Here is a 24,531-nt window from a genome sequence, read left to right as displayed (position 1 = left end):
AGTTCCCCTGACGTCACGGTACGTGATTTCTGTTTGGAATGGTTTGTTTAAGCATCCATCTACGTGGCCGGCTATCCGACAACTTTGGCTAAGTGCGACATTCGGTAGCAACAGCGTCGATGCCAGACGGGATCGCGAGGATATGCTACATGTTTGACTGTCAAATGTGGTTTTCGTCGTGCAACCCATGGAAGGCACAATGGACATTTATGAAAGTGAAATCAGAACTTTGACTTTACAAGTAACTGTAAAAAGTGCCTCAAGTGAGTATGTTCATGCCATGTAAAAGACTTATCCTTGTAAAATCGGGTGGTTCTTTGAAAAATAAAGACTTTGTGTCTCTTTGCACACGCTAAAAGTCACCCCAACTTATTATTCCCATACATGTAGAAGATGTAGACCTGTAAAACTGGATGAATCTTTTTCTAACGGCCTATATTGTCCCCTTCATCATATACAAATCTTTGTTTCAGCGCCTTCGAATGTTCTGAGTAATAAAAGTCTGGCAAAGGGTAAACGTTCTTGGTTGAATTGTAGAACATATTTATGGATTCCAAAATACCTTTTCCCATATCGACTCACTTTGTTATCTCTAGGATATCCTTAATTTTTCTACTTTCTGTACATTACATCTTCTAATACCCTGTTGGAAAAAAAAATGCTCTGCTACCAAGAAGTTCTCAAATTTAATTTTTCGGTTTTATTTACAGTCACTTGTAGACTTATAATTCAAATCAGTGCCAATTTTCAAGAACTTGAGTAGAATGTAACATACTTGAAGCTAAAGATGAACTGTTGCTGCAAAGTTAATATTAAGAAAATAAGCTAATGTTTGCCATGTCAATTAAGTTAGGTACTTTTCATAAAAATTATTACGTGAGTTTATATTGTTATTGTCAGTACCTGTGATTCAGGATGCTGTCTGTATGAATTCCTACTGTTTTTAAAGTCTATGACGAATTCAAAGGCTTAAAAAATATTACATTAAAAATGCGGAAAATCTCGTGGGCAAACCTCTATTCGGAGCAATGAAGTAAATCTATGTATTTATGACATATCTCTTTCAAGGTTCATTTCTCTTATTTCAAGAGGAAAATGATTCTTTAAGAAGAATACGCATTGTCATTCCTTCAGTGTACCTATGAACATGGTTTCTGTGATCAGAGGCAATTAAAGAAACTTATCAGGATTTCATATTCAACCGTAAACTGATAAATTATCACAGTATTGATTAACAACTGAGTACGACTGTACTGAAAAAATTATGCAATCACATCTGATACTTACTTCCTGAAATTATATCTCAGTCAATATTCGATGATAGCGACCAAGATCAATTTCGCGTAATATCGCTGAAGTTAAGCAGGAGGCAAACGGAAGTGAAGAATGGGTAAAAAAAAAAAAAGCCAAAAACGGTATCTTCTGCATGAAAATAATTTTTCTTCGTTTGCTAACATCGGTTGCCTTATCATTTTAAACTCCGGACTGAAAGATTTTCCTCAGGCAGTTTTTTGTCAATACCGATTTTGACAATGATTCTCCTACATGGAAGGAAACCGTATCAGACTCAGTCAGGATTATGCACTATGTGATCAATAGTATCCGAACACCCGCAAAAACATAAGATTTTCATATTAAGTGCATTGTACTGCCATTTATTGCCAGGTACTCCATATCAGAGATCGTGAGAGAGCAGAATGGGGTGCTCCGCGGAACTCACGGACTTCGAACGTGGTCAGGTGATTGTGTATCACTTGTGTCATACGTCTGTACGCGAGATCTCCACATTCCTTAACATCCCTAGGTCTACTGTAACCGATGTGGAAACGTGAAGGGATACGTACAGCACAAAAGCGTACAGACCGAACTCGTCTGTTGACTGACAGAGACCGCCGACAGTTGAAGAGGCTCGTAATGTGTAATAGGCACACATCTATCCAGACCATCACGCAGGAATTCCAAACTGCATTAGGATCCACTACAAGTACTATGACAGTTAGGAGGGAGGTGAGTAAACTTGGATTTCATGGTCGAGCGGCTGCTCGTAAGCCACGAATCACGCCGGCAAATGCCAAACGACGCCTCGCTTGGTGTAAGGAGCGCCAACATTGAACGATTGAACATTGAAAAAACGTTGAGTGGAGTGACGAATCACGGTAAAGAATGTGGTGATCAGATGGCAGGGTGTGGGTATGGCGAATGCCCGGTGAACGTCATCTGCCAGCATGTGTAATGGCTACAGTAAAATTATGAAGCGGTGGTGTTATGGTGTAGCCGTGTTTTGTTGTTTTGCGTGTCAGTATCACAGCGCAGGCCTACATTGGTGTTGTAAGCACCTTCTTGCTTCCCACTGTTGAAGAGAAATTCGGGGATGGCGATTGCATGTTTCAACACGATCGAGCACCTACCTATAAGGCACGGCCTGTCGTTACACGACAATAACATCCCTGTAATGGACTGGCCTGCACAGAGTCCTGACTTGAATCCTATAGAACACCTTTGGTATGTTTTGGAACGCCGCCTTCGTGCCAGGCCTCACCGACCGACATTGGTACCTCTCCTCAGTGCAGCACGCCGTGAAGAATGGGTTACAATTCCCTAAGAAATCTTCCAGCACCTGATTGAACGTATGCCTGCGAAAGTGGAAGCTGTCATGAAGGCTAAGGGTGTGCCAACACCATATCGAATTGCACCATTACTGATGGAGGGCGCCACGAACTTGTAAGTCATTTATAGACAGATGTCCGGATACTTTTGATCACATAGTGTAATATTTCAACGAAAGATGAAAATGAGAAAGAATTTATTTTAGAGGTCATTGCTGAGGAACGGAAAAATACCTTACCACTACCAAACAACCTCTCAGGAAAATAAATGTTTAATTTATATCTGAGCTCAACATGTTTTGTTTCTATAAGCTGTAAATAAAAACGCATTTGTCTTATAGTAACTGTGTGTATTCGTCCTAAAAACTTATTCCTATTATCATTTTTCACATTTGTCAGAAATTTGTGGAAAATTTGGTTATGAATATTTTTAAACAAACGCTAAGGTGGTTTGGAAGTTGCGCTCATAATTATTTCTCAGAATAAAAAACGGAAACAGTGAAAATGAGAAAGATATACAACTTTTATCAAAACTAGACATAGTTGTCTCACTGGGAATTCCGCGATCGTTCAATAAGTAAAATATGGAGTTTCAGTCTTCGATCGCTATTCTTTATTTTCGATTACCGGTTTCGGGCTAGCTGCCCATCTTCAGATCATATGTTGTAGTTACAGAGTAACTTGTCCGTACAGAACACACTGTTCACTGTCATAAGTAAAGTCTTTACTTATGACAGTGAACAGTGTGTTCTGTACGGACAAGTTACTCTGTAACTACAACATATGATCTGAAGATGGGCAGCTAGCCCGAAACCGGTAATCGAAAATAAAGAATAGCGATCGAAGACTGAAACTCCATATTATACAACTTTTAAATTACCCCTGGCGTGTAACATGTTCCATCTGCAAGGTGTTCGCGAATCACTTTGCAGTTATTTCTAACTGGGCTAAAATTCTGCATATTCTGTTTTTTTCTTTTTTAATTTGTGAACATGACAATTTTACCTTCTTAAAAATTACCTGCAACTAAGGACCACCCTAGTAATCATGGGTGTAGAGCGTAGTCTTACGAAATATTAACTGTACCCTGTCATTAAAAATGTCATAATGGTTCAACTCTGCAGAATAATAGAAACTATAACAGTTATAACTCGTGTATTCAGTTAACTGAAATGATGTGACGTTACTGCAGGGTGACGACGTGCTGGTGACCGTGCAGCAGGGCACGCTGAGAGGGACCACAGCCACGAGCGTCTACAACGCGTCCTACACGGCCTTCCTCGGTATCCCGTATGCTCAGCCTCCACTCGGGGAGCTGCGCTTCCAGGTGAGTACTCACTGTGTGAACGACACAGTAAATAATGATCATATAAATTAGATGTTCCAGAGACATATTAAGTCTCATCTTTATCTATGATAGAGAATACATGCCAAAGCAATGAATTAAAATTTTTTACCAAGGCCGGGATTTGAACCCACGTCTTCTGCTCACTATTAAAATGTACTAAGAACTGCAACTTCCTGACTCTGTGGCTAACACAGCTGCACGGAATACCTTGGAACAAATTTTCGTTCATTGTTTCGGCCTGTATTCATTATCATAGATGTAGTTGAGACTTAACATGTCTCTGCAACACATAATTTATATGAGTAATATTTTACATACGCCTGAGGTACAGGCAGGAGTGTCCCCATTGCGTTAAATGGAAAGGTGCTATTCCAACGTCGGAGAGTCTCTGCGGTTCTGATGCGAATTAAGAAGGGGAACATCGACATGGGCTCAGGCGAGAATTGGAGTTTGTATTGGGATGGGAGACATACTAGGCCTTGGTAATCCTTGCAGTTACTCACTCACAGTGCATACTCGCGCCGTGGTTAGTGCATCTGTCTAGTGAGTAGGAGTCCCAAGTTTGCATTCTGACCTTGGTACAAATTTTAATACATTGTTTCGGCCTGTTTTCATTATCATGGACATAGTAAGTGATACTCAACAAATCTGCCTGCGGGTGACCTCTGTTTCCAGGTGTGTCCCAAAAAAGTCAGCCTATTAGCGTTGAGCATCCTGATTATTTTAATGGCACTCGACCTGCACCTATATCCATTTATAACTTAACGATACTCGAAGGAAACTCTAAAATGACAATAGAAACGACAGCAGACTATATGGGTACGTACGGCTGGTTCCTCTTCAGTTTCTTCTCATGCAATCGATGTTCCGACAACTCTCCTAGGTTACTCTTCAGTAGAAGTAAACATTACGCTGATATTTTACAGTGTTTAGCTAACAGTGAACACTAGAAGATCCCAGCAGGTTGGTCAACATGTCGTTTGTGTAAGAAGGGGTCAGTCTAACAAACTTTTCTGGTAATTACGAAAATACTTTAGGTGGGAATATCTGTTATAAACCCTCTTACTCAAGTGCTGGGGCTCAACTCATTAATTTTTTCTTCTAACGTCACGTTCACCAACCACTGAATCTGTTTTTATCATCCGATTTTATAATATTGAATAAGCCCTATACAGGTATATAGACAGGTACCGTCAATGAATTATTAGCGTAACGGATAAGCAGGCTGTATTAAAACATGTGCGTAGTGGTAGGTGCGGTCGCAGAGAACGGCCTTGATATCATTTCAATAAGACCACTTCATTCTCTTTTTTGGAGCACACGTATTTAAGTCACGTCGATGGTTTGAGACTTAAGTGTGAAAACGAATCTGGACTGGAATTAAATCAATAAAAGAATGAGATCATTATCACAAAGAGTGGCAGTTTATTTGAGAAAAAAGAAAAACCGCATAATTTCGAGTATGGTTCGAACTCTCAGGGTTCTGTATAAATTTAATTATTTATGTAGATGATAATAATAATTTCATGTGTCTCAGTGGACTATTACAAATGCCTTTTCGGCAAGTTGCATGTCTCTGACCTACACCAGTTATCCAGCCAGGGAGAAAGGGACCTACAGTTCAACGTGAAATCCGCACTACGTGTTCTCTCTGGTGTGTCCTCACATCGTTGAGAGTTGAAGGCTAGGCTAAAACGAAGACTGAAAAATCCGTCGTCCGAGCGAGATACGATCGTACAACTTCTCTGTTGCAATACACGCGCTTTACCTCTCAGTCTACCGCTCCATATTTTTTTTATTTTTTTTATTTTTTTTTTTTTTGCAAATGATGGGGCCTTCATCGATCCGTATAACCCGTCCAGAACATGCCTTCACCGGAGAACTTCCTTCAGCTACTTTCGAAATATCTTGAAGTACTTAAATCTTCCTCTCAAAATGAACTAAAATTTGTATGTTCTCCTAAATCTCAAACTTTCTTCTTCTAAGTGTAAGTGATGACATATTTGTAGTTTGACAGATGAACTGGAAGTGCATTGTCAGTCTTCTCAACAATGACTTATTCATGTGTACCAAATAAACGTATAAAAGTTTATATATATATATATATATATATATATATATATATATATATATTGTAGAACAAAAGCAAACTGGTGCTTTTCATTTATTATTATTATTAAACGTGTAAAGGCTTTCTCGTCACGGCCTTCCCGGCTAATGTAACTTAAATAAATGACTTCTGTAAATAGATGCATAGATACACATACAAGCACGCACACGTACACACAAACACACACACACACACACACACACACACATTGTGCTGATTGCTTGCTTGGTCATTAATTGTTGTCTTCAATAACGTTGTATCCACTTTTTCTTTCCGAATTAAAGGATCACGCTCAAATTTATAACGGATAGGGCGGATCGTTCTGACTATTTGATCAGGTCTGCTGAACTCATCGTCCACTGTACCTTCCTGCGGTTTTTATTATATTATTTTGTTGTACTTAAGATATTTGCTAAGTTCTCTTTACACTGTTTTGTCACCGGCAGCCTTTGACGCTGTATCATGAGGTACATGAAGTCTTCTTCAATTTTTTCTTCGTCGTTTAGAATAAAGTAAACTTTGTGTCCTTTTAATCAGTTTACCGAAATCCTTTTGAGCTTAGCATATGGCACGGCATCCGGACTGGGGAAGTTTGCTGGTGTTACGGTATCTGGGGGTGATCGAGTACTGTGTACCAACAGCAGCTGAATAACGCACCATATCTGTCTGACCTTGTCACAAACGAAAGTGTGGCCTTCACTATCTCATAGGGTGCATGTGTTACACATACATGAATTGGCTAATTGAATGGAATATAGTTTGACATTTGTCGCTCACGTCGGATAGCAATTTTTGTGTGTAGGTAGTATCCCAAATAACACACCAGTTATGATCCTTGTCTTTTTCTTCTATTTTTTTCATGGGCTTGGATTCTACCAGAATTTTATAAATTTACTTCTCCACCTATATTTGCTTCGCCGGAATCCTTGTTCGAACGTCACTGTATTCTCCAAGGAAGTGCCTGAAACGGTAGAGGTCACGTGAAACATGATGAACATCAATCGGAGCATTTAGGTGAGGAGGTGAAATTTAATTGACCAAGTATACAACGAGCACTATTCGGAGAATAATTCCACACAACACAAGTTTACACAAGTTTATGCCTTTTTGCGTACGTCTCTGCGCTTTAACCCACCATTCCGCATGGGGAGGTCAACGTATCATATTCGTCTTCAAAGATATTTCCTCTGGCTACAAACTGGCCAAGGGCGAACAACAATCTTTCTAGTATGCCGCTGGGAATTGCTAACACTTTCGGAACATAGTCTAAGTTGGATATAATATAGGTAGGTACCAGTACATGTTTTTGTAATGTAGCTAAATTCCTCACGCTTTAAGCCGTAAGCATGATATAATTTTGTTGAATATTTCTCTATTATTTATGTCAGTGGTATTCTGTGTCCTTCTACTTAATTCTACCCTCAAAAATTTCATTCTAGAAAGGTCTTTTAATTGTGTACGGTGTTACAGAGCTATGACGCGTCCGATATTTTTTAATCCGTATATTTTCCAGTTCAGTTTGATACTAGATGCAGCTTGATATTTCTGTATTGTTTGAAGTGGATACTCTATTTCTTCTGTGTTCATGGCAAAAAATCCAAAATCATCTGCGTAACCGCGACACACAAAGTTCCGTCGGTTGATAGTCAAAATTTGTAGCCGTTTCCTCTGTATAGTAAGCAGTGGATCGATAGTAATGGAAAATTGTACCATGATAGCAACTGAACTGACTAAACTTACTGAACTGTCAATATTAATAGAGCCACTGAGGTGACCATTAAATAAAGTCCTTGAATACTATTTCTGAACATATTTTGAATTATTCAGGTGCACTGGTGCGGGAATCTCGTTTCATGCAGTATGTGAAAAAGGAACTGATGGCTCATCCTGTCGAAGGTATTTTCTAATTGTAACGTTACGACGGTGCATTTCATCCTCCAAGACTACTCTTTGATATTATATCGCTATAGGTCGTTAGTGTGAGGTAAACTGATCTGCCTCTGTCAACACTTGTTTGGCATTTTCCAGTGATCTTATTCATGACTGTCTTCAGCCTTTCGCTTACTACATGTGCGAATATTTTATAATCGCTACTAAACAGCGTAATGGGTCAAAAGTTCGTGAGGGTGTTACCGCACAGTTTTTTAGGCTGTAAGGCTACAGTCCCATGTTGAAATTCTGGTGGAATGGAGTTGTTTGGTTCCATCAGTTCATTCAAGCGGCAGTTAGTTTCGACTTCATTTGCTTGATACAGTTCCGCTGGTTGGCCATAACAACCAGGAGATTCATTCTCCGGGTTTTGCACTAAAATGTCTTCTAATTCTTCTTGAGTCACTTCTGCTTTCTGCTGATTTGCATCCAATGTACTAAGTCTTTGAGACGAGTTTGTTTTTAACCCTGACAACAAATTCTCATCAATAATTTTATTTGACGCTGGGGCAGTCTAGTGCTTCTGAATGGCATTCCTAACCTCATATTGTTTAGTAACTGTCACTCTGGCGTTGGTTTTGATTTTTGTCAATTTTTTTAACTTCCTCGTCTACTTCCACGTATCATGCGATACATGTCTGCCTCTTCTTCCTGGAATGTATTTGGGGCTGCCGCCCTAAATTAAAAACCTTCCAATTGTTTCCGCTTCAGAGATAAAATGTTTTCTCTAACTTGTAGGATTTTCGTAAAATTTCCTATCACAATGGTGTCAAGTTTGTACGGGTCCCGGAGACACCGAAAATAAAATTCATTCGTTCTCTGGTACCACAGACATTTCTACCGAAAGTAATTCATTAAGTGTTTCCTGATTTTAGGTTTTGCGTATTGTAGCCATCAATCTGTCTCTGAGTTGTATGTATTGTATTTGATTTGATATTCACTTCTTGACGTTCAGTATCACGCAAATGTGCTGTATTGAATTACTTTTGCTGCTATGTCATGTTTATGATACAGATATAGGCCGCTTGATTCGAGAAAATAGTAATCTATACTTCAGATGTAACACCTGGGTCGTTAAATTCCTTGATACGTAAACTCTATCTAGTCGACGTATAGAATAACTAGTTACATGCATCGATGGTGAGCGTCTACCCTGTATGTCAGATAAACGCAGTTCTTGAATTATTTTTTTTTATATTTCAGTGCAGTTATTATAATGTTGAGGTTGATCCATGGGATGAAACGTGTATTTAAAGGAAATTTGATTTGCATCCTCATAGTGGTGATACCAGTGCCACTGGCTTGAAAGGCACGCATGACAACTTTCGCTTATGTCCCATAACTCCTCCTTGGTGTTGCAACTTCTTTGTACTTAGTAGCTGGAAACAAACTGAGTATCTAGCCTCTGGCAAATTCGCTCGTGGCGTCATAATAGGAGAGAACGCGGAAAAGCGGCCCATTACTTGTACTGGGAACGAACGTGCACCCGTACAAATTTTACAGTTTGATTGGCAAAACTCACACACAATATTGTTAACTCGGCTTACTGGTGGAATTTTAAGAACAAATTCATTCACGCATTCAGTCATTCAGAATAGTTCATAGGGAAGAGCAGATATAATTTCTCCAGACCCTCGTTGTTAGCTCAAATTATTATGAATGGTGTGAATTGTGCGTTGTGAGCACACATGGAATTCCGTATTGACGATATTTAATCAAACAGGTCTTACTGACCAAATTTAAAAGCGGAACATAACAAGACCTAGAACCTAGAAGTTGTTTTACCTCAAATTACATGGGTAAATTGTTTCATGAGGACTCACTTAAAACTGTTAAAGAATGTAAATCCAAATATGTCTCTGATGTCGTTGTAGAGATGCAGGAGTTCGGGCTATGAATATTAAAGATTGAAAGTCAGAACTAACAGGTCCATTCTTTAATAGAAAATTTTGTTCACAAAAAGTCCTGGTTCATAAATCTCAGAGAGAAGATACACTTTTCAAGTTTTAAATGATACCGTAAATGACTCCATTTGGCTGTAGGCATTTTTTATTAATTGGACAATTGCGATTTCAGTCTTTGAGTCTTTGTCAACTGCAACTTGGAAAGATATTAGTCCATGTCGGACATGTCTGCATAACACGTCACCACCTAAATATTTTAGCTCATGGACTGATGTCTTTCCCAGATGCACTATATAGCGCTAAAACTACTGAAATCACGATATTGGAAATAATAACAGAGGCATAATACTGTCAAATGGCGCCAAAGTTACGTCTTAAAAATTTTATTATGATTTAGTCTACAGAAAAGAACGTACCATTTAACTCCTTCTGGAGCTGTCATTAACTAATTGCTAAGTTGTGAAAATTCTGTGCACATCACATATAGATAGGCAAGTGTTGAGTCGTGTCTATTTTTCTATTAGTTCTAAGCAAAATCTAGATTTGGAGCTACATAGTACACATCTTCAGGTTTGTTGGCTATTTCATGAAACAACAAATCAAAACTCTAAATGAAAAAAAGGTACTGTGGTTCGGTGGATCGCTTTTTAAGAACTAAATTACAGATACAGAAGTTTGAGAGTTAGAATCCGGTCGCTTATAGCATTTTTGTGCGTAACTTATCGCCTTTATCACCTCTGGAAAAGCTCATTAATGAGAGAAACGTCGAGTTGAGCTGTATTTCAGACTACACGTTGAATACAAAAACACACCGCCCGTAACACATGGAACGTCCGTTAAATTCTCTCGTGTTTGAAGTTAATTTCGTTTACTCCGCTTGATGTTGATGATGTTGATGATGATGAGTCCCATACTCCTTTACAGAGCGTAGGGGAGCGACGCGGGAGACCCGCGCCGCCTTACTAGGCAAGGTCGTAGCGGAGGTCGTTTGCCATTGCGTTCCTCCGACCGTAATTGGGATGAATGATGGTGATGAAGACGACACAACAACACCCAGTCATCTCGAGGCAGGAAAAATCCCTGATCCCGCCGGGAGTCGAACCCGGGACCCCGTGCTCGGGAAGCGAGAACGCTATCGCGAGACCACGAGCTGCGGACCGTTTGATGTTAGCTGGAACAAAATCAGTCGGCTGATTTCGAGAATAAATATCTGCCCGTACCCCAACAGATAACGCACTGTGAAACAAACTTCCTGTACCAGTAAGCGGAAGCCTCGTGGGAGCGTGGCTCAAGACCTTGCTGATGGTGCCGTGTCTTCGAAGCTCATGAAGCTCATCCGCACATCCTTAAGCACTTAAAGTTACCTGCTCTTACTTGTAGTAGAGATGGTAGTACACTGCGCTTCAGCATGTGAACTCTGAAGATGAACAACACTCCGAGATCCGTTGTTGCACCCTTAAATAGCAAAAAAATTCAGTAAAATTTTAATATATTGATGAGATCCAGTATCTTCCAGTTTGGTAGGTGTATATTCGTGGCGTCAGTTGCCTAAAGTTACGAGAGCGTTTATCAGAATTCACGAAGTGCACGTGACCATAACTACTACTCATCAACACTGCTCTATCGGCCCGAACGAAATAGTTATGTGCACTAGAATTTACAACTTCAACCTGCCACTACGCCGCAGTGCTATGCGACATATGCATTACGCTCTCTGCCTCCCTGGGCGATATATTCCAGCACGTAAAAATGTAGATGAACCATCCGTGAAAACTACAGTAGTAGCAGAATCACAACACTGAGGCAACAAACAACCAGATAGGTAACATTGTGCCACTTACAAACATGACTTGGAGTGACGTCGTTTCCTACATCATAAGCTTTTGCTCATTATCTGTAAGCGTCTAAGACTGTGTAGATAGTTACAAATCAAAATATACTTTACCACAGCCAATCGGAGTGGCCGCGTGGGGCGGCCGGTGTGGCCGAGCGGTTCTAGGCGCTTCAGTCTGGAACCGCGTGACCGCTACGGTCGCAGGTTCGAATCCTGCCTCGGGCATGGATGTGTGTGATGTCCTTGGTTATTTAGGTTTAAGTAGTTCTAAGTTCTAGGGGACTGATGACCTCAGACGTTAAGTCCCATAGTGCTCAGAGCCATTTGAACTATTTTTTTTGGCCGCGCTGTTAGAGGCGGCATGTCACTGACTGCGCTGCCCCTCCCGCTGGAGGTCCGAGACCTCCCTCGGGCATTGGTGTGAGTGTGTGTTTTGTTCTTAGCATAAATTAGTTTCAGTTAGTTTCAGTAGTGTGTAAGTCTAGGGACCGATGACCTAAGCAGTTTGGTGCCTTAGAAATTCACACACTTTTGAACACTTGAGCATTTGAACTTTACAAACACCAATTCACTGTCTGCACAACTTTAAGTGATTGGATGTTGTCAGCTCGACATCAGCAAAAAGACTGATTAGGGCACGCATGTGGCTCTGCCATTCAACAGAAATCCGACCTATTCCAACATCCTCACTGCTAAGTTAACATTTGTGGACTGCAATGGCGTCAAAAAGTACACTTTATGAATATTAATCCTCCGCATAATTTAATGACCTAACTAGATCACTCAAATGAAGAAAATTTCAGAATGATACGTGAAATAGTTTTCACTGCATCCTAACTCTTATAATACATTGTTTTATGATGGACTGTTTTTTGTTTCTTCTGGTGGACTGCCCCAACAAATCATATCTGAGGTGGTATCCGCCCCTGCAAACTGCGTCGTATTTTTAGTTTTGCCCCTTTCAGTATGCTTCCAGACTTCCAGACGCTGTAGTGTGAACTCCCGCCATGCTTCCTGCACTTCTTTTGTGCGTTTACACACTCTTACGGTCGCCGCCGCCAACTATGAATTCGGATTACCGCCCCTAGTCAAAAGTCAAATATATCGTGATCCCAAGCTTAGATCATGAGGTGGTTTTCACAATCTCACTTTAATAAAAATTGACATCCATCTATATTGTGTCCACCTGCTTCCTTCTCTTAATCATTATTTTGACGGGGGCAGCCGCGCGAATCGTGACAAAGCACCTAGACCGCGTGGCTACCCGGTGTGGCGGTGACAGATTTACCTTTACCTTAAAAGAAAAGGCATATGCTCGAAATTAAATATTTTGTTGCATAACCATCCCATATTTGAAATTTCCAGTAAGTTACTGCTCATTGAAGCCATCTATTGAAGATTAGCTCCAAAAGAGCTACGAAATGGCAGGGATGTTGATCGCTAATTTTCACCTGTTGTCCCTAGTAGACCAGACATTCACTATGGGATTAAGATCATGTGATATAATGGGCTAGTCAAAGAGTGATAGTGAGCCTGTCTTTATCACAGCAGGATTGTACACGTGTAATCCTGTGAACATGACTGTCATAATCTTGGCGAATAGGAGTGACTGTAGCACAACTGCTCACAGAGAACTTTTAAATAACCATCCTGCTTCATGTTCGTGGTAAATTTAAGGAACAGCTGAAGTCACTTCCTGAGAAAATTCCGAAATATTAGTGGAAGGTGTTCGGCTTGAGCTATGAGCTCACTAGAACACTTCCTTAGGCTGTCGGTGCGCCCTACGATTTCCAGTGTTAGAATCTAAATTGCGACACGTCGGAACACAACGCATGTCTCCAATCAGCTGCTATCCAGTTTCTGTGTTGTCTGACCCACTGAAGATACTCAGACTTATGTGACACTGCAATACCCTTTCAGCAGGTAACATAACTTCAAAAAATCCCTTTGATGCACTTACTTACGTAAAATTATCTTGGAAAAAGTTTGAAGTTGCTCTAAACTCAGTGGGAGCAGCAATTCCTTGTTGTGGCTGAAAAGATGGTGATTGACAAAGCGTAATAACAATCGCTCGTTACTGTTGACTGAGAATTCTTACAAACATTGTTCTTACGCTGTATTATACGGTTGTGAGTGACACATTTCTTAAGGAAATATTTGACAATCTGCTTTGATACACCAACAAATCAAGCAACTTAGTCGTGGTCATTCTGCCATGCCCCATATCGAACAATCTGATTGCGATGAATCCACTCAGCCAAAAGGAACATACATACCACTTGATTGCCATGACTTACATTAGAGTTGAAGGGTGATATCGTATCCTGAGACAAGTTTTACATGATCTACAGTGCACCAGAGCAAACAATGTGCTGTTTTATGAGGGAGAGTTACATCTCGTCTGGTGAGATTATGTGGAAAACAAATTTTTATTATTGTTATTTGCGATTTCGATTGCACAATGGTAATTTTTTTGATGTATTCAGAAGGGTATGTGAAATGATCTGCATCGCAAAACAATATTTACTTTAGAGTGTGGTAATTGCACTTCAGTATACAAGCTACGCTTTTATGGTGTTACTCGGCGAAGTACGCATCTTGGCCATACGAGAGTAATATCATATGGGAAGAACATCGCTCTTTGTACAAAATTCCTTCTTGAAAGTCCACCCACAAGGAGACGTCCTGTATTATCTATCATTAAACATAATTTCTCGGTATGTTTTATCATCTTTAAACAAATGCGTATCAGGAAGGTGAGTCATGGATTGAGCACTGACAGAATTTATCACTATTATAAAAGGGCGGATGCCTTTGTTGAAACAGGTATTCGAGCAAATTTAAAACCTCCACACTGCTTATAAGGCAGTCACTTTCGGAACATGTTCATATGAGATAGGACAATATATATGTACGCTTGCTACATAAGCTGACAGTTAATTTCCGGCAGCCTCCGCAAGCTGCCAGCGGCTGGGAGGGCGTGCGCAACGCCACGCAGTACGGCAGCGACTGCGTGCAGGAGACGGGCGAGGGCTCGGAGGACTGCCTCTACCTGAACGTGTACGTGCCAGGGCTGCCGCAGGAGGGCGCTGGGCTGCCCGTGCTCTTCTACGTGCACGGCGGCGGCTTCGTCAGGGGCAGCGGCTCCGACCAGAAGTTTGGGCCGGACTTCCTCGTCTCATATGGAGTTATACTGGTCACCATCAACTACCGCCTCGGGCCGCTCGGTGCGTATTACCCAATGTAAAATATTGTGACAGACAAGGTAAATTATCAGAACACTAACTACTGGATGAGGCAGTTAGGACAAGCCAGACAAAATACATGTGGCACGACCAAATACCTCGAGGGGCGGTACTGCCAAGTTAACGGACAACATGGGGATTGTTTTGAGATACGCAAGTAATTATTAATGTTTCTACTGAGCTACGACACAGATTTTTTTTAATGGCGCTGTATCCGTTTTCTGTGTCATTTGGAAGAGTGTTCCAAGGGAGCTACAAGTCTATGACATGTGCTTACCTTGGACAAAGTTTCAGGAAGCAAGGTAACACAGCTACAAATCACTGTCCTCGGATCAGAAGAGGTTACATGATTGCCTGCCTGACTGTAGCAAATGTAAGCCAGCGCGTCACCCTGAACAGTGATAGATGCTATAAGGCGATTCTGGATAGGCGATATAATACACTGGATTTCATCTCGACTTATCGCAGGGAAGGATATCTTCGTAAAAACGCCCGGGTTTCAGCATAGAGTTATTGTTTTAATTTTCCGCTGAAATAAAAATGCAGATGTTTGGAGAGAGTACAGCCCACTGAGCGTTTCCCGAACCATCTAGCGACCTCCATATGATCTGTTAAGATGGTACGAGTGGAATGGTCGGTGCATCCATCATGTTCATACCAAACAGATAGCCGTTTGCAGAATGAATTCTCACTCTCTGCGGTAGCGTTTGCTGACAGGAAGTCCCCTGGCAGATTACAAGTGTTTGCTGGACCGGAAATCGAATCGAGGACCTTTTCCATTTGATGGCAAGTGCTCTACCACATGAGCTACGGAAGCACGACTCACGACGCGTCCTCACAGCTTTACTACCACCAGTTCAACTTCTAACCTCCGAACTTCACAGAAGTTCTTCTGCGAAACTTGCAAGACTAGCACTCCTGAAAGAGAGGATGTTTTGATGTGCCACCAAGATTCATATTAGAGCACACCCCGTTGCGGAGTGAAAATTGATTTTGTAAACAATTCCCCAGGCTGTGGTTAACCGTGTCTTCGCAATATCCTTTCTTCCAGGAGTACTAGCACTGCAAGCTTCACCAGAGAATTTCTGTGATATCTGCAAGGTAAATGAGTAACTGACGGAAGTAAAGCTGTGGGGACGGTTCGTGAGTTGTGCTTGGATGCCTCAGTTGGCAAAGCACTTGCTGGTGAGAGGCAAAGAACTCAAGTTCGAGTCTCAATCCGACATACAGTTTTAATCTGTCAAGATGTTTCGAGTAGTTGTATGTCCTATGGGATGTCTTCCAATCTGCGACAGCATATCTGTAAGATGTTTCTGCTTAGACTCTTACCAATAAAATAGGGGCCAGTATCGCACTTCTAGAGAAACGGTGAGTGAACTGGCACAAGTAAGACGTCGTTTATCTAGTTCCCTCATTTAGCGCCAGTTTTCAGTTGACGCAGAACTGTTTTCCAGAGTTCGTTGATAACGTTTGAGGAACGGTAATCGATTCTGAAAGGCAGTGTATGAAGCTGTTGATGGCGCAAACACAAAATACGTTGGAATATGATATTCGTAGAATAATGTTTTCACAGATCCAATTCGGATATGATATTCGTAGAATAATGTTTTCACAGATCCAATTCGTTCACTCGAGTAGCCTCGTAATGATTTCAGGATTCTCTGCTGCCGAGATCAGGATATCTTTGGGATACAAGCGCACCACTGCTCCAACAGTCTGGCAGCATTTGCCATAAACCGATACTATATCCGCTTTATTTATTTATTTATTTTTTATTTTACTCGTCTAATTCCGTAGGAACAAATTGAGAAGCAAATCTCTAAGGTAATGGAATGTGTCAGTACACGAGATAACATAAATGTAATAACAGATAAATTAAAATGGTTATGAACCCAAAAAAAGACAAGCCATAAATTTATGCAAACGTAATCAATAATACACTCCTGGAAATGGAAAAAAGAACACGTTGACACCGGCGTGTCAGACCCACCATACTTGCTCCGGACACTGCGAGAGGGCTGTACAAGCAATGATCACACGCACGGCACAGCGGACACACCAGGAACCGCGGTGTTGGCCGTCGAATGGCGCTAGCTGCGCAGCATTTGTGCACCGCCGCCGTCAGTGTCAGCCAGTTTGCCGTGGCATACGGAGCTCCATCGCAGTCTTTAACACTGGTAGCATGCCGCGACAGCGTGGACGTGAACCGTATGTGCAGTTGACGGACTTTGAGCAAGGGAGTATAGTGGGCATGCGGGAGGCCGGGTGGACGTACCGCCGAATTGCTCAACACGTGGGGCGTGAGGTCTCCACAGTACATCGATGTTGTCGCCAGTGGTCGGCGGAAGGTGCACGTACCCGGGGACTGGACCGCAGCGACGCACGGATGCACGCCAAGACCGTAGGATCCTACGCAGTGCCGTAGGGGACCGCACCGCCACTTCCCAGCAAATTAGGGACACTGCTGCTCCTGGGGTATCGGCGAGGACCATTCGCAACCGTCTCCATGAAGCTGGGCTACGGTCCCGCACACCGTTAGGCCGTCTTCCGCTCACGCCCCAACATCGTGCAGCCCGCATCCAGTGGTGTCGCGACAGGCGTGAATGGAGGGACGAATGGAGACGTGTCGTCTTCAGCGATGAGAGTCGCTTCTGCCTTGGTGCCAATGATGGTCGTATGCGTGTTTGGCGCCGTGCAGGTGAGCGCCACAATCAGGACTGCATACGACCGAGGCACACAGGGCCAACACCCGGCATCATGGTGTGGGGAGCGATCTCCTACACTGGCCGTACACCACTGGTGATCGTCGAGGGGACACTGAATAGTGCACGGTACATCCAAACCGTCATCGAACCCATCGTTCTACCATTCCAACAGGACAATGCACGTCCGCATGTATCCCGTGCCACCCAACGTGCTCTAGAAGGTGTAAGTCAACTACCCTGGCCAGCAAGATCTCCGGATCTGTCCCCCATTGAGCATGTTTGGGACTGGATGAAGCGTCGTCTCACGCGGTCTGCACGTCCAGCACGAACGCTGGTCCAACTGAGGCGCCAGGTGGAAATGGCATGGCAAGCCGTTCCACAGGACTACAGCCAGCATCTCTACGATCGTCTCCATGGGAGAATAGCAGCCTGCATTGCTGCGAAAGGTGAATATACACTGTACTAGTGCCGACATTGTGCATGCTCTGTTGTCTGTGTCTATGTGCCTGTGGGTCTGTCAGTGTGATCATGTGATGTATGTGACCCCAGGAATGTGTCAATAAAGTTTCCCCTTCCTGGGACAATGAATTCACGGTGTTCTTATTTCAATTTCCGGGAGTGTATAACACAGAAATCAGATTAATTTTTCAAGGAACTCCTCGACAGAATAGAAGGAGTAACCCATGAGGAAACTCCTCAGTTTAGATTTTAAAGTGCGTGCATTACTGCTAAGATTTTTCTGTTCTTGTGGTAGCTTACTGAAAATGGATGCAGCAGTATACTGCACGCTTTTCTGTACGAGAGTGAGGGAAATGAGATCCAAATGCAGACTAGATTTCTGCCTAGTATTAACTGAGCGAAAGCTGCTGATTCTTGGGAATAAGCTGATATTGGTAACAAGAAACGACACTAAAGAATATATGTATATTGAGATGCCAATGTCAGAATACCTAGAGTAATGAACAGAGGTCGACAAGAGGTTCGCGAACTCACACCACTTTTTGCCAGAACCACCCGTTTCTGAGAAAATATCTTTTCAGAATGGGAGGAGTTACTCAAAATATAATACCATACGTCATAAGCGAATGAAAATGAGCAAAGTAGACTAATTTTAGTGTCAAACTATCACTTACTTCACATACCGTTCAAATAGTAAAAACGGCAGCATTAAATCTTTGAACAAGATCCTGAACGTGGACTTTCCACGACAATTTACTATCTATCAGAAGCCCTAGAAATTTGATCTGTTCCGTTTCGCTAATCACATGACCATTCCGTGAAATTAAAACGTCGGGTTTTGTGGAATTGTGTGTTAGAAACTGTAAAATCTTGGTTATACTGTCATTTGGTATTAGTTTATTTTCTACAAACCATGAACTTTTGTCTTCAACTGCACTGTTTGAAACTGCGCCAGCGTTGCACACAAAATCCTTTACTACCAAGCTAGTGCCATCAGCAAGCAGAAATATATTAAAATAACCTGTAAAACTAGAGGGCAGATCTCTTACATAAATAAGGTATAGGAGTGCCCCAGCACTGATCCCTAGGCCCCCCCCCCCCCCCCATTTAACTGTGCCCCACTCAGACCCCACATCATAGCCATTTTGCACACTGTGGAGAATGACCTTTTGCTGTCTGTTGTTAAAGTAAGAGGTGAACCAATTGTGAGCTACTCTCCGTATTCCATAATGGTCCAACTTATGGAGGAATATTTTGTGATCAACACAATAAAGCACCTTAGTTAAAACAAAATATATGCCTAGCGTTCGAAACCTTTAGTTTAATCCATCCTTTACCTCACAGAGGAAAGAGAATATAGCATTTTCAGTTGTTAAACCACTTCTAAAACGGAACTGCATAGTTGATAGCGAGTTATGCAAAATAAAATTATTACTTATCCTTACATACACAGCGTTTTCAATAACTTTAGCAAACAACGATGACATAGACATAGGTCTAAAATTGTCTACATTATGCTTTTCTCTCTTTTTATGAAGCGGCTTTACTACTGAGTACTTTAATCGTTCATAAAACTGACAAATCTTACAGAAAAAGTTACAAATGTGGCTAAGTACAGGACTAACATGTGCAGCACAGTACTTTAGTATTCTGCTAGGTACTCCTTCATATCCATGAGAGTCCTTCGTCTTCAGTGATTTAATTATTGACTCAGTCTCCCTCTTGTCAGTATCACCGAGGAGTGTTTCACACATCAGTCTCGGAAAGGCATTTTACAAGGGAGTTATATGATTCCCTGTACTAACTAGGTTCATGTTTAATTCTCTGGCAGTGTCCAGAAAGTGCATTTTCATTATACGCATTGTGAATAGCTGTAGAAAAACTTATCTGGTAGCTCAACAGCATATCACAGAGTGAAGAGCTTGAAGCGTACAGGGAGGTACACGGAATATACCGTTGTCTCCTGATGGTGGGTCAACGGTTTTCAGTACTGTTGTTGCCTTATTACGATCAAAATTCCATCCAAGTCATACCCTCTAAATTCTATAGAAAAAAGCAGCTAGTTGCATTAAAATGCAACGTTGGTGTCATAATCAGGAAGCATTAAAAGTAGAAAATTACTTGCGTACCGGTACGTCAGAATATTCGGTATATTGTCCGATACAAAGTTCCAAAAACTAAGCATCAGTGTGCCGTATTTGCTTCTTGTAGAAATATTTCTGGTGGCGTTTCGGCTGGTCTCTCTTAGGTGCTCTACCCTAACTAAAGAACAGTACTTAATGTTACATGTGATGTCAATGATCTCTGAGACAACCGAATGACCAGTGACAAAAATGAAATGTTGGTTAATCAAAGATACTAACACCGGTGAAAATTTTCGCAGCGTGAATAGAATCTAAAAAGGCCTTGATACATTGATTGCTATTATCAGTTACTGGGTATGAATGTACAAGCATTAAGTATAGTTATTGGGGACCCGTGTCGCATAATTGTGTGAGAAGTACGTTACGACCGGCGTCAGTGATGACAAAGGGCATATCACTCGTTATCGATGTGTCTGCATCTCAGTCACGGGGTTTAAGAATACCAAATCTGAGGTGGCTGGTCGCCTTCCACGCTACAACAGGCGGCTCAAACGCTTTCTTTGAGAACACTATACGTACAGCATGTGAGAAAAATACCGTTGATGCATTCACGTGGGACGTACAGACGTATCAGGGACTTACTACAGGCTATTCATAAATGACAGGCCACTTCAGTTACTTCTGTAACTCGGTGAATAATTATGGAAAGGTGAGATTCACACTTTCAGTTGTTGTTTTATCATCTGTGTTGTATCAGCTACTTGTGTCACAGATACGATAGCTCTGTTAAGATGTCAATTGGGTTGCAGGCTTCCTGAGCACTGGCGACGAGGTGGTCTCTGGCAACGCGGGACTGAAGGACCAGCTGCTGGGGCTCTCCTGGCTGCAGAGCAACATCGCGCGCTTCGGCGGTGATCCTCAGCGTGTGACGCTGGACGGGCGCAGCGCAGGTGGCATGTCCGTCTCCTTACATCTCATGTCACCTCTGACCGCTGGTTTGTACAACATTTGTATCAGCTGGACACTAACAGGCTGTGGTGTTTGTCGAGTAAATCTGCTTTGATTTTCGGACGTCGCTTTCTCCTAGTGTAAAAGTACCACACCGGGTGGGGAACCATGCAGTTTGGGAGACGGACTTCCCTGTACATTGTCGCCTCGATAATGCGGGTTTCTCGAGCTGAGCTTTGGGAAGTTGTGTAGTAGTCAGCCAGATGGTAAGACCTGAGGGTCGGGTAGGAACGCGTCATGCGACGAGACGTAAAGAGAATCTTAAGTGAAACGAGCTGTTTTGATTAAAGTGATTATTAAAATGATATAAATGTAAACGTCGACGGAAGGTAAGAGGTGGGGAAGTAGTAAAGGGAAACGTATTAATTAAGTAATGGAGTGGTGACAAATGCATTTAAAATCTATGAACCAAACACATTGGCATATTAGTGGTAAAATATTAAAGATTAACAACCGTGCAAGCACAATTGGCGCTGGTACTTGCCCGAACATTATTTGATTTAATATACAGTAAATTTTGTAGGAAATACTCCAGAGTGACGAAAGACGAGTGAAATTAGTTACCAAGACAACATGATTTTGAGTACGAACTGAACTATTTTTAGATTAAACTTTTTGTCTGTTTAACACTGACAATAATAACAAGTACTTTTTCTTAAGAATGTCTATAGCCACAGATGTTATTTTCTCTACTAAATTTCAGTGCAAAAATGCTGTCAGCCATTTCCAAGATTAAAAAAGAGACTGTGTTTTGGTAATATTCGCGCTGTCTGTGCTTTAACTCACCCGCGTTGACCACTATGTAACTTCTTAACCCCAATGATATAGATTCCAGTAGTCTTGATTAAATCTGCGACCCTTAAATGAATGTTTTCTATAGACTGATATCCTTTCATCTTGAATTTGAATTCCACTCCTGAACCTTTCTTTTATTTCCACCATTGCTTCTTCGATGTACAGTTTGAAGAGTATGGGCCAAAGACTACAAGCCAGTCTTACACCCTTTTTAATTCGAGCATTTCGTTCTTGTCGTCCATCGTTATTGTTCCCTCTTTGCTTTTGAACGTGTTATGTATTAGCCGTCCCTCCCTGCAGCTTACTCCTATTTTTCTGAGAATTTCGAACATCTTACATCATATTACATTGTCGAACGCTTTTTCCAGGTCGATAAATCCTTTGAACGCATCTGGATTTTTCTTCTGTCTTGCTTCCATTATAACTGCAATGTCAGAATTGCCTCTCTGGTGCCTTTACCTTTCCTAAAGCCAAACTGATCTTCATCTAACACATCCTCAATTTTCTTTTCCATTCTTCTGTATATTATTCTTCCCAACAACTTGGATGCATGGGCTGTTAAGCTGACTGTGCGATAATTCTCGGGCTTGTGAGCTCTTGCAGTCCACGGAATTGTGTGGATGATATTTTTTCAAAAGTCAGGTGGTGTATCGCCAGAACCATAAATTCTACATGTCAACGTAGTCGTTTTGTTCTCACTTCTCCCAAACATTTTAGAAATTCTGATGGAATTTTATCTAACCCTTCTGCCTTATTTTATCTTACGTTTTCCAAAGCTCTTCTAAATTCTGATTCTAATACTGTATCCCACATTTATTTTATATCGGCGCCTGTTACTTCTTCCGCCATATGAGACAAATATTCACTCTCATACAGGCCTTCAGTATACTCTTTCCACCCATCCGCTCTCTTCACTGCATTTAACAGTGTAATTTTCATTGCACTCTCAATGTTAATTTCACCGAAGGGTGTTATGACTCTTCCGTGTGTTGAGCCAGTCCTTCCGACAATCTTTCCTATTTTGATTTCTTCTCGTTTGTGATGCAGCCGTTTCCTCTTAGCTTCCCTTCACTTCCTTTTTCTTTCATTCCTAAGTGATCCGTATTTCTTTATCACTGTGTTTCCCTTACACTTTTGTACTTCCTTCATTCGTTGAGCGGCTTAAGTATTTCATCTGGTACGCGTGGTTTCTTCACTGTTACCTTCTTTGTACCTACATTTTTCTTTCAAACTTCTGTAATTGCCATTTTTAGAGATGTCCAGTCCTCCTGAACCGAACTGCCTACTGAGCTATTCATTATCGGATTAGCTATAGCCTTAGAGAACTTCAAGCGTATCTCTTCATTCCTTAGTACTTCCGTATCCAACTTTTTTGCATATTGATTGTTCCTGACTAGTCTCTTAAACTTCAGCCCACTCTTCATCACTACTACATTTTGATCTGACTCTGTATCCGTTCCTGGGTCGTGTTACAATCCAGTATCTGATTTCGGAATCTCTGCCTAACCATGTTGTAATCTAACTAAAATCTTCTCGTATCTCCAGGCCTTTTCGAAGTACATCTCTTCTTGAATAGAATATTCGCTATTACTAGCTGCCATTTTTTTTACAGAACTCAGTCTGCCTCCTCTCGCATTCCTAGTACGAAGCCCATATTGTCCCCTAACCATTTCTTCTTCCCCTAGAACGACATTCAAGTCCACCATGACCATTAGATTTTCATCTTCCTTTACATACTGAATTACCCGTTCTATATACTCAATACTTCCTCTGTCTCTTCATCTTCAGCTTTCGACGACGGCATGTGTACCTGAACTACCTTTGTTGGTGTTGGTTTGGTGTCAATTCTGCTAAGGACAACGTTATCTATCACTGAACTCTTCACATTAACCCACTCTCTGCCCTACTTTACTGTTCATAACGAATCCTATACCTGTTACACCATTTTTCTGCCCTGTTGATGTTACCCTGTACTCATCTGACCAGAAATCCTTGTCTTCTTTCCATTTCACTTCACTGAGCTCCACTATATCTATACTGAGACTTAGCATTTCCGTTTTCAGATTATCTAGCTTCCCTACCACATTCTAACTTCTTACATTCCACGCCCCGATTCGTAGAGTGTTATTCTTTCGTTGGTTATTCAGTCTTTTTCTCATGGTCACCTCCTCCTTGGGAGTCCCCTCCCAGATGTGCGAGTGGTGGACTATTCCGGAACTTTGCCCAATGGAGGTCATCATGACACATTTTTCAGATACCGGCCACGTGTCCAGTGGATAAACGCTATGCGCTGTTAATGCAGTGGTTTCCATTGCATTCTGCATCCACATGCCGTTGATCACGATGATTTTTTCGCCTTCTTTTCTTCTCGACACTTTTTTCAGATACCGGCCACGTGTCCAGTGGATAAACGCTATGTGCTGTTAATGCAGTGGTGACCATTGCATTCTGCATTCACATGCCGTTGATCATGATGATTTTTTCGCCTTTAGGAGCTGTTTCCC

The 24,531-nt window shown here is 41.7% G+C and overlaps 1 protein-coding gene across 1 annotated transcript in view; it reads left to right on the top strand.

Annotated features, from left to right (window-relative positions):
• LOC126175419 (cholinesterase-like) overlaps positions 1-24,531 on the top strand; it is a 423,045-nt gene that overhangs the window by 2,851 nt on the left and 395,663 nt on the right. Inside the window, exon 2 of the mRNA XM_049922218.1 lies at positions 3,799-3,933. Within this exon, the coding sequence (XP_049778175.1) occupies positions 3,799-3,933 (135 nt within the window). The remainder of the gene's footprint in view (positions 1-3,798; positions 3,934-24,531) is intronic.

The sequence above is a fragment of the Schistocerca cancellata genome, chromosome 3, assembly GCF_023864275.1.
Source record: "Schistocerca cancellata isolate TAMUIC-IGC-003103 chromosome 3, iqSchCanc2.1, whole genome shotgun sequence".
Lineage (NCBI taxonomy): Eukaryota > Metazoa > Arthropoda > Insecta > Orthoptera > Acrididae > Schistocerca > Schistocerca cancellata.
Note: the sequence above shows the minus strand (reverse complement) of the source record. Positions and strands in the feature narration are given on the sequence as shown.